This window comes from Helobdella robusta, assembly GCF_000326865.2.
Source record: "Helobdella robusta unplaced genomic scaffold HELROscaffold_85, whole genome shotgun sequence".
NCBI lineage: Eukaryota > Metazoa > Annelida > Clitellata > Rhynchobdellida > Glossiphoniidae > Helobdella > Helobdella robusta.
Genome location: NW_008705490.1, coordinates 17,153 through 28,938, shown reverse-complemented (window position 1 = coordinate 28,938; position 11,786 = coordinate 17,153). Strand labels below are relative to the sequence as shown.

General features: G+C 34.3%; 4 protein-coding genes across 4 annotated transcripts in view; 3 read left to right on the top strand and 1 right to left on the bottom strand.

Annotated features, from left to right (window-relative positions):
• Positions 1-403: 403 nt before the first annotated feature.
• Positions 404-1,474, top strand: HELRODRAFT_182341 (hypothetical protein; the record flags this gene model as incomplete). Its single annotated transcript, XM_009032615.1, has 2 exons — positions 404-1,109; positions 1,410-1,474. The coding sequence occupies 2 exons, from the start codon at positions 404-406 to the stop codon at positions 1,472-1,474; spliced, it is 771 nt and encodes a 256-aa protein (XP_009030863.1).
• Positions 1,475-1,674: 200 nt separating this feature from the next.
• HELRODRAFT_182340 (hypothetical protein) lies at positions 1,675-5,123 on the top strand (the record flags this gene model as incomplete). The annotated part of the gene is made up of 3 exons (XM_009032614.1): positions 1,675-1,874; positions 4,227-4,302; positions 5,043-5,123. The coding sequence occupies 3 exons, from the start codon at positions 1,675-1,677 to the stop codon at positions 5,121-5,123; spliced, it is 357 nt and encodes a 118-aa protein (XP_009030862.1).
• Positions 5,124-7,462: 2,339 nt separating this feature from the next.
• On the bottom strand, positions 7,463-8,086 carry HELRODRAFT_90535 (hypothetical protein; the record flags this gene model as incomplete). The annotated part of the gene is made up of 1 exon (XM_009032610.1): positions 7,463-8,086. A coding segment is annotated over one exon (624 nt), but the record flags the coding sequence as incomplete, so codon positions are not given.
• Positions 8,087-10,878: 2,792 nt separating this feature from the next.
• Positions 10,879-11,786, top strand: part of HELRODRAFT_182339 (hypothetical protein) — a gene marked incomplete at both ends in the record, with an annotated part of 5,973 nt that continues 5,065 nt past the window's right edge. The window contains one exon of the mRNA XM_009032613.1: positions 10,879-10,921. Within this exon, the coding sequence (XP_009030861.1) occupies positions 10,879-10,921 (43 nt within the window). The remainder of the gene's footprint in view (positions 10,922-11,786) is intronic.

The following is an 11,786-nucleotide window of genomic DNA, read 5'->3' as shown; positions in this document are numbered from 1 at the left end:
CTTCCATCAATCTATTGCCTTCTTTCTTCTAACAACTAAAAGACTAATTAAACATTTTGAAGCGCGCAATTTTGAACGTCAGCTTCCGGTTTATTAATATCAGTCTTTTGTTTTTGCTCGTGACGTATGCGTGTGTGTGTGTATGCTTGTGTGCGTGTATGTGTTTATGTGTGCGTATGTATGTGTGTTACAATATGTATGTGTGTATATTATGTGTGTGTGTGTGTATTTTTTCAGTTTTGTCACACGCAATTTATTACTATCCTATTCATAATTAACTTTCCTCTTCGTCATCATTTCGTCATCATTATTTCGTGACGTCACAGCTCGCCATCTCTGTCATTCCATCATCACAACTACTACCATCATCATGATCATTATCATCATCGTCGTCGTCATCACCATGAATGACGTCACAATAATAAATCAACCAGTTCCTCCAAAACTGACGAAAGTTCCTTCAACGTTTATGACCGCCATGTTGGGACACACAGCGGAAATGGAATGCCATGCTTCCGGAAGTCCTCAGCCGGAAATCACGTGGTTCAAAAACGGAAAGAGATTGCGTTTTGTGACGCTTGATGAACCGCAATTAGACGATGCAAAAATAAACAGCAATGAACATACAAACTATAGAACAAACAACTTTAAAAACTCAAAGACAAACAAAGAACAAACAAATGTTAACAAAACTAGCAACATCAGTAAAAATTATGATAACATTAATCATCAAAGACATTACCATTACCAACAAAGTAAACTGAACAGCAACAACAACAACAACAACAACAGCAGCAGCAGCAACAACAACAGCAACAACCACATTGAACACCCCATTAACACTACCAACCAACTTAAAAACAAAAACACTGCTAGTAGCAACAACAACAACCACAACAGCTACAATGACGTCATCATCGACCACCACCACAACAACAACAACCACAACTACGACGATTACGACGACGACAACGACATCAACAAAATCCTCCGATTCGATTACAACATTCAGATTTTGAACTTAAATCTAAACGACTCCGGCTTATATATGTGTCAGTTGAACAACAGCGCTGGTACGATCCGACATTTCATCCGACTACTTGTTAAAGGTTAGATTCGGTACCGGTAAAGTTTAGTTTCGGTGCCGGTAAAGTCGAGTTTCGGTATCGGTAAAGTTTATAGTTTCTGTATCGGTAAAGTTTAGTTTCGTTAATTTTTCATCCAGTAATTCGGAAAGTTTTTGCTATGTAAATGTACGAGTTAGTATACTGATTAACATTCGTCAACTTTTCTGTTTAAAACAGTCGCCTATCATTATTTAATTTATTTATTTATTAATATTTAATAATTTTAAATAAATTTTTTAATAATAGCGATAACAAAAAAACATTTTTTCAATCAAATTTCAGATGAAAGCTTGAAGTATCCAGGTCAGAAAATGAAGATGACAGTTCGATTACTCTTGCAATTCTAATTTTGAAAAAGCAACAAAACCACAGCATACGATTATAAACAATTAATATTATGAATTAAAAATCAATAATATAATTAATATTTTTCAAATAAAAATCTAATTAATACGTTTTAATTAGTAATATAATTGATATAAATTGCAAGAATCACGCCGATACAATCAACATTTTTCAAGAAAACCCACATGACCTCAAATTCAAAATGACTGACCAAGCGACTTTTTTTTCAAAAATTTCAACAGGAAACGTATACATAACCGTGGCCCCTAGCAACCTGACGGCAATGGAGAGGTCAAAGGTCAAGTTAATGTGTCGGGCCGAGGGTGAAAGTAGCGCCAACTTGACCTACACGTGGTTTAAAAACGGCATTAACGTCTGGAAGTTGCCTTTATTTTCCAGTCGGTAGGTTGCAGGCGTGTCTCGAAATTACCTCAAGTTTTATATGATCGCTCGCGAATTGTTGAGAATTTTGTCTGTCTGTCTGTCTTGTGTGTGTGCGTGCATGTGTGTGTGTGTGTGTGTGTGTGTCTGTGTGACTGCTCGATGCACACTTGATAAAAAGTTAGAGGTCATTATAGATGTGTGTATGTGTCTGTATGTGATTTTTGTATTGTGTGTACATGGCGGGCTTAGCTGTATGTGCAGTACATGTAAAAGTATTTTGTGCGTGCTTTGGTGTGTGTTTGTTTGAGAATGTTTGTGTATATTATGTATGTGTGAGGTGAGTGTGTTATTTTGTGTGTGTGCGCGTGTGTGCGCGTATGTTCGGTTGTGTGCGTGTGAATACTTCACGCAGGCACGTATGATTATTTTTTTGCTTCAAGAATATCACTAAAAAGTTCGCCCATTCCTATAATTGCGCTCCTTGAAACTCTCAAAAGCGCCATTCAAACAACAAATAGGGAAAAATTTTCGCAAACGGGAATAAGAATATTGTGCTCGTTTGTTTGTTTGCACGTGTGTATGTGTGTACGCACGTACGTGTGTATGTGTGTACGTACGTGTGGGCAAGTCAATTTGTGTGTGGGCGGGGTACGTACAATGATATGTTTATGTCAATCGTGACCATACTCTGCTCAACTCTCTGGCGGTTTCCTGGCAGGCGCAAAATGAAGATAACTGAAAAATAAAATTCTCTGAAAATAAAATCGAAAGTGCGACGTCAATTTTGGAAAATGTGCCCACACAACTTGCACACACACACACGCACACACCACTCACACACACCATTCACACACTATACACATAAATATTCAAACATACTCATACTTACACATACGCACACACACACACACACACACACACACACACACACACACACACACATGCTATATATATTTTTCTTGTTTTTTCTTTGTTTTCAAAATATATTCCTATGCTAATCAATGCTATGCAGTTCTTTTGAAGTTAATCCAGAAACATTTGTATGTTTGTTTGTTGGTTTGTTTGTATGTATGTATGTTTGTTTGTTTGTTTGTTTGTTTGTATGTTTGTTTGTTTGTTTGTTTTGTATGTTTTGTATGTATGTATGTTTGTAGGTTTATGTATTTTATGCTTCTACTCTGGCGGAAATTTAATCGCATAAACAGAATAGAACCAAACAAAACTTTATTATTCAGCGAAATATAAATAAGGGTGTGTAATTTTTTTATGGGCTAAGATGTTTCAAGTGTGTTTATTTTTATACACTGTACATGTTGGTGTATTTGTGTGTGTGTATTGTGTGTGTGTTGGAGTGTGTATGTGTATCTGTATGTGTGTGTGTACGTGAGTGAACATGTGTTCAGGGAAAAAAAAAAATCTTAAATCATGTTTTAGCGTATTGCTACATGTATCTTGTACTTAAGTACCTTTTCAAAAATTAATCCTGAGATCAATCTTAATATATTTGAGTGCAATCCTATCCACTTACACTGTTTGAGCCCTATAAGTATGTTTGTATGTATGTATGTGTGTATGTATGCTTGTTTGTTTGTATGTATATGTGTGTAATGTATGAGTGCGTATGTATGCGTGTACTTGTGTGTATGTATGTTTGTATGCACGCCTGTATGTATGTTTGTTTGTTTGTATGTATGTTTGTTTGTATGTATGTGTATGTATGTACGTGTGTGTATGTATGTGTGTGTGTATGTATGTGTGTACTTGTGTGTACGTGTGTATGTTTATCTTTCATCAGGTCATGTTCTACCTTTTTATCGTTTCAATTTTTAATTGGAGATTATTTTTTAGGTCTTGTTTTTTCCCCTCTCTTGGTGACGTCATTAACGTCCTATAGGTTTTGACGTCATCCATTCATTCATTCATTCATCCGTTCATTCATTCATTCGTTCATTCTTTCATTCATTCATTTATTTATTCGTTTGTTTTTAGATTCCGTTCCCTGAGTGACTGATTTTTTAATTTGCATTTATATACGTATCCGTTGTATTATTCATCATCGATTCCTCCCTCTCTCTCTCCCCCTCCCCCCTCTCTCTCTCTTTGTTTAACTCTTTTTTTCTCTTTCTTTTTCTCTTCCTTTTTCTTTTTTTTTCTTTCTGCCTTGTTCTCTTTTTGCAGCATTCACTAATCAACTTAATCATTCGATTGTTTATTCACTATATCATTTCGTTATCATCTTCATGTTGTATATCTTCTACTCAATTACTCACTCGTGCATTAATTCATTCTTTCATTCATTAATTTATTAATTCATTTATTAATTCCTTCATTAATTCATACATTCATTTTTTCTTTCGATCATTCATCCAGGGTGGAATCATACGCGGACAGTAGCCTGGTCATCCGTGACGTCAGTAAGGACGACATAGGTTGGTACACCTGTAGGGTCGGCCCTCTAGCCCCCCACACCACCCCCCTCAAAAATAATGATGATGATGACGATGCTGGTGATGATGATGATAGCAATGATGATGATGGTGATGCTGGATCTTTCGTTGAGTCATCTGCCTATCTTAACGTGACATGTGAGTTGTTGGTGTTGGTAATGATGATGATATTGTTATTGTTGATGATGATCTTGTTGGTGATGATGATGGTGATGATAATAGGGATAGAAATGGTGATATTGATGGTGATGCTGTCATTTCTCGTAAACTTTTCAAAAAATTTAAAAATAGTTAGTATGCACGTATGTGTGATATATGTTTTTGTATGTTTGTTTATGTGTTTTCTGTGTATGTATGCATGTATGTATGCATGTATGTATGTAAGTATGTATGTGTGTGTGTGCGTGTGTATGCGTATACACACGTGTGTACATATGTGTGTATATGCGTGTGTATGTGTATATGCGTGCCTATATTTAATTGTTTCCCTTGAAAAAAACATTTGTCTGTGCCTTGGAGATTAGCCTTTCGCTAATTTTCCACCTTAATTTTCAAGTCAATTGAGTTTTAAATTTTTGTCATCAATTACACCCAGGCGAATGTTAAGAGATCACACATTGTATCTGAGAAAATCTACATACATACATACATACAAACAAACATACAAACATACATACATACATACATACGTACATACAAACAAACAAACAAACAAACATACACACAAACAAACACACAGCATCCAATTTTCTACATAAAATACTATGGCCATAAGTCAAAAAATAATGAAAACATTAACTATCGTGCCGTCAAAGTTTGAAAAATTGATAATGACGTCACGGAGACACCGTTAACTATGACGCTACGAAAAAAATGAGCAAAACTTTCGGCCGTACCATTATTATTATTATTATTATTATTATTATTATTATTATTATTATTATTATCATTATTATTATTGTTATTTTTATTATCATAATTTATACCATGGCGTTTGGTTCAAAAGGTTTATTAAAGTATGTGTATTCGTTCATCCATCAATCCATCATTCTTTAATATTTTGTCTTTTTTTGCTGGTATGTATGTGTGTATTTGTGTGTGTGTGTGCGTGTGTGCGCGCGTGTGTGTGAGTAGGTATGGAGAAATGGAGAAGAATTAATGATGAAGTAGAAGTAGAGCCATTTCATCATAGGTGATACAATTTTGTAGGTTTTGGTTTTTTTCCTCTTTCAAATGTCTGCAGTTGCATTAGGGGCTGAGTTTAAATGTTTACTCGTTCATTTCGTTTATTTATTTTCGCGTTCACCTTTTTTTTGTTTTAATCATTTTATAGTTGTATAGTTGTTCGTTCGTTTCTTAATTCATTCATTTATCCATTCATTCGTTCGTTCGTTCGTTCGTTTATTCGTTTATTCATTCATTCATTTGTTCGTTCGTTCGTTTATTCATTCATTCATTTTTTCGTTCCTTCGTTCATTCATTCATTTGTTCGTTTGTTCATTCATTCATTCTTTCATTCATTCATTCACTCATCATTAATCTAAACTATCGTTCACTCATTTATTCGTTCATTCAATAAATTAATCCATTTTTACATTCATTCATTGTCTATCTATTTATTCATTCATTCACTTATTAACTTACTTAATAAAATTACCATTCTTTCATTCATTCATTCATCTGAAAATCTTTCCATCCACTTTTTTCTTCTCCTGTCATTTAGCCAATGTCATCACATCAAATTAAACATGGCAGCTCTGATGTTTTCAGATAAATGGAAAAACCCGACGGCGCTATAAATAGTAATTTTTGGGATTTCCCAAGATCTAAAAATATCCCTTTTTTCCATTTTTTATAAATTCCATTTAATCATCCAGTTTCAAAAATTTTTCAATCCATTTGCAAGGTCCCAGACAAAAATTTTTCAAAATTCTTTTTCATATTTTTTCATTTTTCAAGGTTTTTTTACAATTTCAAAGTTTTTTAGATTTATTTCTGATTTCTTGTTTTATTTTTTGACACGAATGCGCAATTTATTGGGATTGCTTTTGATAAAATTGGAAAACAAAAGTACGGATGTTTGAAGTAGGTACGTATGTACGTGTTTATGTGTGTGTTTATGTGTGTGTATGTGTATGTATATCTCGGTGTGTGTGTTATTTTTATTCGTATGCATTATACGTGTGTGTCTGTATGTGTTTTTTCCAATCTGTGTATGTATTTACATTTTATGTATGTGTGCGTATGTGCGGTGTGTGTGTATATGTGTCTGTTTGCGTGTGTGTATGTGTGTATGCGTGCGTGCGTGTGTGTATGTGTGTGATGCTATACTGTTACATTCAACTGCACGAAACTCCGTTCTTCTTATTAAAATGCTGAAACACGAACAAATACAAATATGATCTTAGGTTGCATCGGCAAATTGCAAATGCACCAGAAACATGTATGTACGTGAGTGTGCGTGTGTGCGTGCGTGTGTGCGTGTGTGTGCGTGTGTGCGCGCGCGTGTGTGTGCGTGAGTGTGTGTGTGTGTGACAAAAGCACCATACAAAACTGACATTGGCGTACAATTGCACACAAAAAAAAACAAAAATTCTAATCAAGACATTTAAAGATCTGCCCTGCTCTCTCTTTCTCTTTTTGTCTCTCCAACTCTCTTCTTCTTTTCTTTCTCTCTCTCCTCTCTCTCTCTCTTTTTATTCCTTTATTTTCCAATCCTTCTTTTCTTCTTTCTATCGCTTTCATTCTCTGGTTTTCTTTTCTTATTATCCTTAATCACACGTCCATATAAAAAAACATATACATGACACATACATACAAAAAACAAACACATACAAAAACATACAAACATATACAAAAACATACAAATAAACATACATACAAACAAACACACAAACATACATACACAAGCACCGGTTTTATGTTTTTCCAGCTAAACTTACGTACAGCTTCCACATAATTAAATTTGGTTTTGAATTTTAATTCAATCTTATGTTCTTCAATCTTTTTCACCGAGTTTATTTTATAAAAACAAAACCAAACACACACACACACACACACACACACACACACATACAAACATACATCTATACATACAAACGCAAACACACACGTACATGCAAACACACAAACAAACAAACAAGCAAACATACACAAATGTTAAGTAATGATAGTGAAGGCAAAATATGAATAATAACGAGATAATTGTATTCTGTGAGCAATAGAGGCAAACTGTCTGTAATTTATCAGAGTTGACCCTAAAATACACATACATACATACATACATACATACATACATACATACATACATACATACATACATACATACATACATACATACATACATACATGCATGCATGCATACATACATACATACATACATACATACATACATACATACATACATACATACATACATACATACATACATACATATATACCTACATACATACAAATACATACATACATCAATAGCAGTACAATTCGTTGTTTTTTTTTGCTATGTGGATGTTTGTTGATTTTTTGATGTTTGTCTGTTCGTTTGTATGTATGTTTGTATATACGTGCAAATATACAAAAAGTCAGTAGAAACGTATTTAAAAAAATGCTAGCACTGGATACACTGGATACAAATACAGTGTCGCCAATGACATCAGGCATTTTGCTTACGCTGACTTCATACCTCAATTGGACTTGATTCAACGTATCGGCTTCAGATTCAGTCGCTAGGAAGGTGACTGCCAATCCTTTCATGCCGAACCTTCTTGCGCGAGCTACTCTGTGGTTTGTTGTCACTATTACCCGGTTTTCAAAGCATTGAACTGCTGGTATAGTGTGAGCTGATGATCTTGTTTCATCGACCAATGTATTGCCCTGCCCCTACTGAAATTTCTGCTGGTTCACATGCTCGCTGATGGATATGCATCTCTGTACTAACCTGTCGAAAATGACTTGGTTACATTCCAGTTTTTCTATCAATTCAATCAATTTTATATCCAATCATTTATTTATTTGTTATTTTTTTTATTCATTCATTCATCCATCTTTTCAATTTTTTCTCATTCGCACGCTCATTCCATTCATCCATTCAAGAACGAATGAATTGACAGTCGCATCTTCCCCCTTTCATAAACTCTATTTAATTTAGGAATAATTCGTATAAATGCACAAAAAACATGCATACACACAAATAAACAAACACACACATAAACACACACACACACACACATGCACATACACACACACATTCATACCTAGGCCGTGTGCTTGGACATACTTATTTGTATCATCAATCACATCTGGCTTCCTTGAATATCCTTTCTTTCAAAAACATATAATTAAATTAAAAGAGATATAAAAAGATATACACACACACACACACGTACACACACACGTACGCACACACACACACACACACATAAAAACACACATACACACATACAACTGATTCTTTAGGCAGCCATTTGTTAACCATTCAAATCGTATTACCGTATGTTAGACGCGCTCAACTCGCCGAAACATTATTTTACAGTTTTTTCAATTTCATATTACTACTACTACTACTACCTCCACTGCTACTACTACTACTACCTCCACTACTACTACTACTACTACTACTACTACTACTACTACTACTACTACTACTACTTTTACTATTATTGTTATTACTACTACTACTACTTCGAAACTGTTACTACAGCTACTGCTTGCTGTTAATAATTACGATAATAATTATTGCTATTATAAAAATATAATTTGGGATATATCAGCGTAGCTATTTCATTTCCTCAATAATTTCACGTCTATTAGTTTTCATCTCTAAACTCCATAACAGTAAAAAAAAATTTAAAAACCAGTAAATTGGGACAATAAACTTGCTTGGTAGAGGAATAGCCATTGAGGGAACTTCGTCATCAACTACAACCTTCCACAAGACTAAGACACCTATCTTCATAGATTAGCTCGCGCAGAAAGGTTCAATGCGAAAGGATTGCCAGTTACCTTCACAACTTAGTATATTTCCACTGAAACATCCGAAAGCTAGCATCTTTTTAAATACGTTTCTACGGACTTCCTGTATATTTGCACATATATATTATGTACATATGTGCATATAGTTTTTTTATGTATGTGTGTGTATAAAGTCTTTGTATGTATGTGTCTGTTCATAGTCTTTGTATGTATGTGTGTATATATAGTTTTTGTATGTATGTGTGTGTATACAGTTTTTGTATGTATGTGTCTGTATACAGTCTTTGTATGTATGTGTCTGTATATTGTTTCTTTAAAGACGTGTATACAGCCTCTACAAATGTGTGTTGATAATCCATGTGTATACAAATGTACATATATGAGCGAACATTTTTAAAATATTTTCATCTATGAATAATTTTAATTATCTTATAAACAAGCAAACAAACAAACGAACAAACAAACGAGCGAACAAACAAACGAACAAACGAACGAACAAACAAACGAACGCAGACAAACAAATCGTACTCCAGGCTGATCCGCATACTAAGATTACGTTCGCTGTAAAAAGGTGTTGCAGGGAAAAATTTTTTGTGTTTCTCAGTATTTTTCGTTTTGCATTTTTCGTTTTGTTTTGTTTGTGTAATGAATTAATTCTGTTGGACATTCAACTGCAACATCATCATCTTCAAAACTGCTGTTTTCATCTTAGTGAATGATCTTTGAGCGTTTTTGCTTGCTGGAATGTTTAATGGAATGATTAATTATCAATAATTGAAATTAAACCGAAACGACAAACATTTATCTAACTTAAATATTTAACAACAGCTAGTAGCAGTAATAGAAGTAGCAGCACCATTAGAAGTAGCAAAGGTAGCTGCAGTAGCCACATTAACAGCAGCATATTATACATAGAAATAACTCACCATTAGCCAGCAAGCCATGAAAACAACAAAGTCCCTATGAAATAATAATGCGATAGGGAGATGAAATATTGTGGAACACATGTGGGCATATTTGTGTCGGTTGGTTTGTCGGTAGGTGGATTGGTTGGTTGGCTAGTTGGTTGATTGGTTGGTTGGTTGGCTAGTTAGTTGATTGGCTGGTTGGTTGGTCGGTTAGTTGATTGGTTGATTGGTTGGTTGGTTTGTGGGTAGGTTGGTTAGTTGGTTGGCTGGTTGGTTGGTTTGACTTTTTTGTATGTATGACGGTTCAAATGTAAGTAGGAGGTTCTTTCCATCAGCAAATCACGCATGTTTACAGTCACATGTTTGCTCTCCCACTCAGTTTCTATTTTTGGAAGAAATTAGAAACTGCAATAGTATTAATACTTTTTCTTGTGGTAGTGGAAGTAGCGTTCATATCATCAGCAGCAGTAATATATTTAGCAGCAGCAGTAGTTGAAGTAGTAGTATAGTAGTAGTAATAGCAGTAACAGTAGTAGTAGCAGTAGTAGTAGTAGCAGCGTCAACAACCACAACAGCAGCAGTAGTAATGACATTAATTCAAAAAGTTCGTTAAGCTATATAAGCATTGATTATGTGACCGGATTGATTGCCCAACATCGTGTCGAGAATGAATAAAGTCTTCCGCCACCAACTGAGATGCTGATGGAAAAAAGTGAGGGGAGAGATGCTGATGATGAAAGTGAGCGGAAAGATGCTGATGACAAAAAGTGAGGGGTGTTAATGATGAGGAGGTGAGAATTGATATACACCACTAAGGATAAAACGCTATAAGTGAAGTGATGATTAAAACTACTACTACTACTTCTACTGCTTCGGCTACTGTTACTACTACTAAGCTGTTGCTGCTGCTGCTACTACTACTACTGCTGCTGCTGCTTCTACACTACTACTACCACTACTGCTGCTGTTGCGACTACTACTACTTCTACTATTATTACCAGTGTTTGCGAAACAATGATAAAAAGCGACGGTCAGTGAGATGATGATGAGATGTAGGAGTTTGTGAGATGATGAAGGTAAAAAGTGAGTGTGAGAATAAAATGACTGACGTGACAAGAAATTTCAAATGAATGTAATGTTAAAAAAAGTTGTTTAAAGAGTAAAAAGTTGATTTAAATCAGACATGGGAAAAAATTATTGCGATAATAATAATAATAATAATTATTATTATTTTTATTGTTTTTATTTATTTCTATTCATTTCTAGACATTTTTAACTTGACAATAGCTGTTAGAAAAAACCCGAAGCAGAACATAGATAAATAAATTTAAAAATTCTGTTGTCCAAAAAAAAAAAAGAATCAAAATAAAAAAAAATTGGAAATTAACAAGCGACGCGTTTTGGGAGAAAAAAATTTACACGTGGGTTAATTAGGTGAGAATAGATAAAAATAAAATAATAATAATAATAAAAAGAAGAAGAAGAAGAAAAAGAAGAGGAGGAAGAAGAAGAAGAAGAAGAAGAAGAGAAAGAAGAAGAAGAGAAAGAAGAAGGAGATATAAAACAAAGAAAAATCATATCATAAGAATCTTAACGACGGTAAC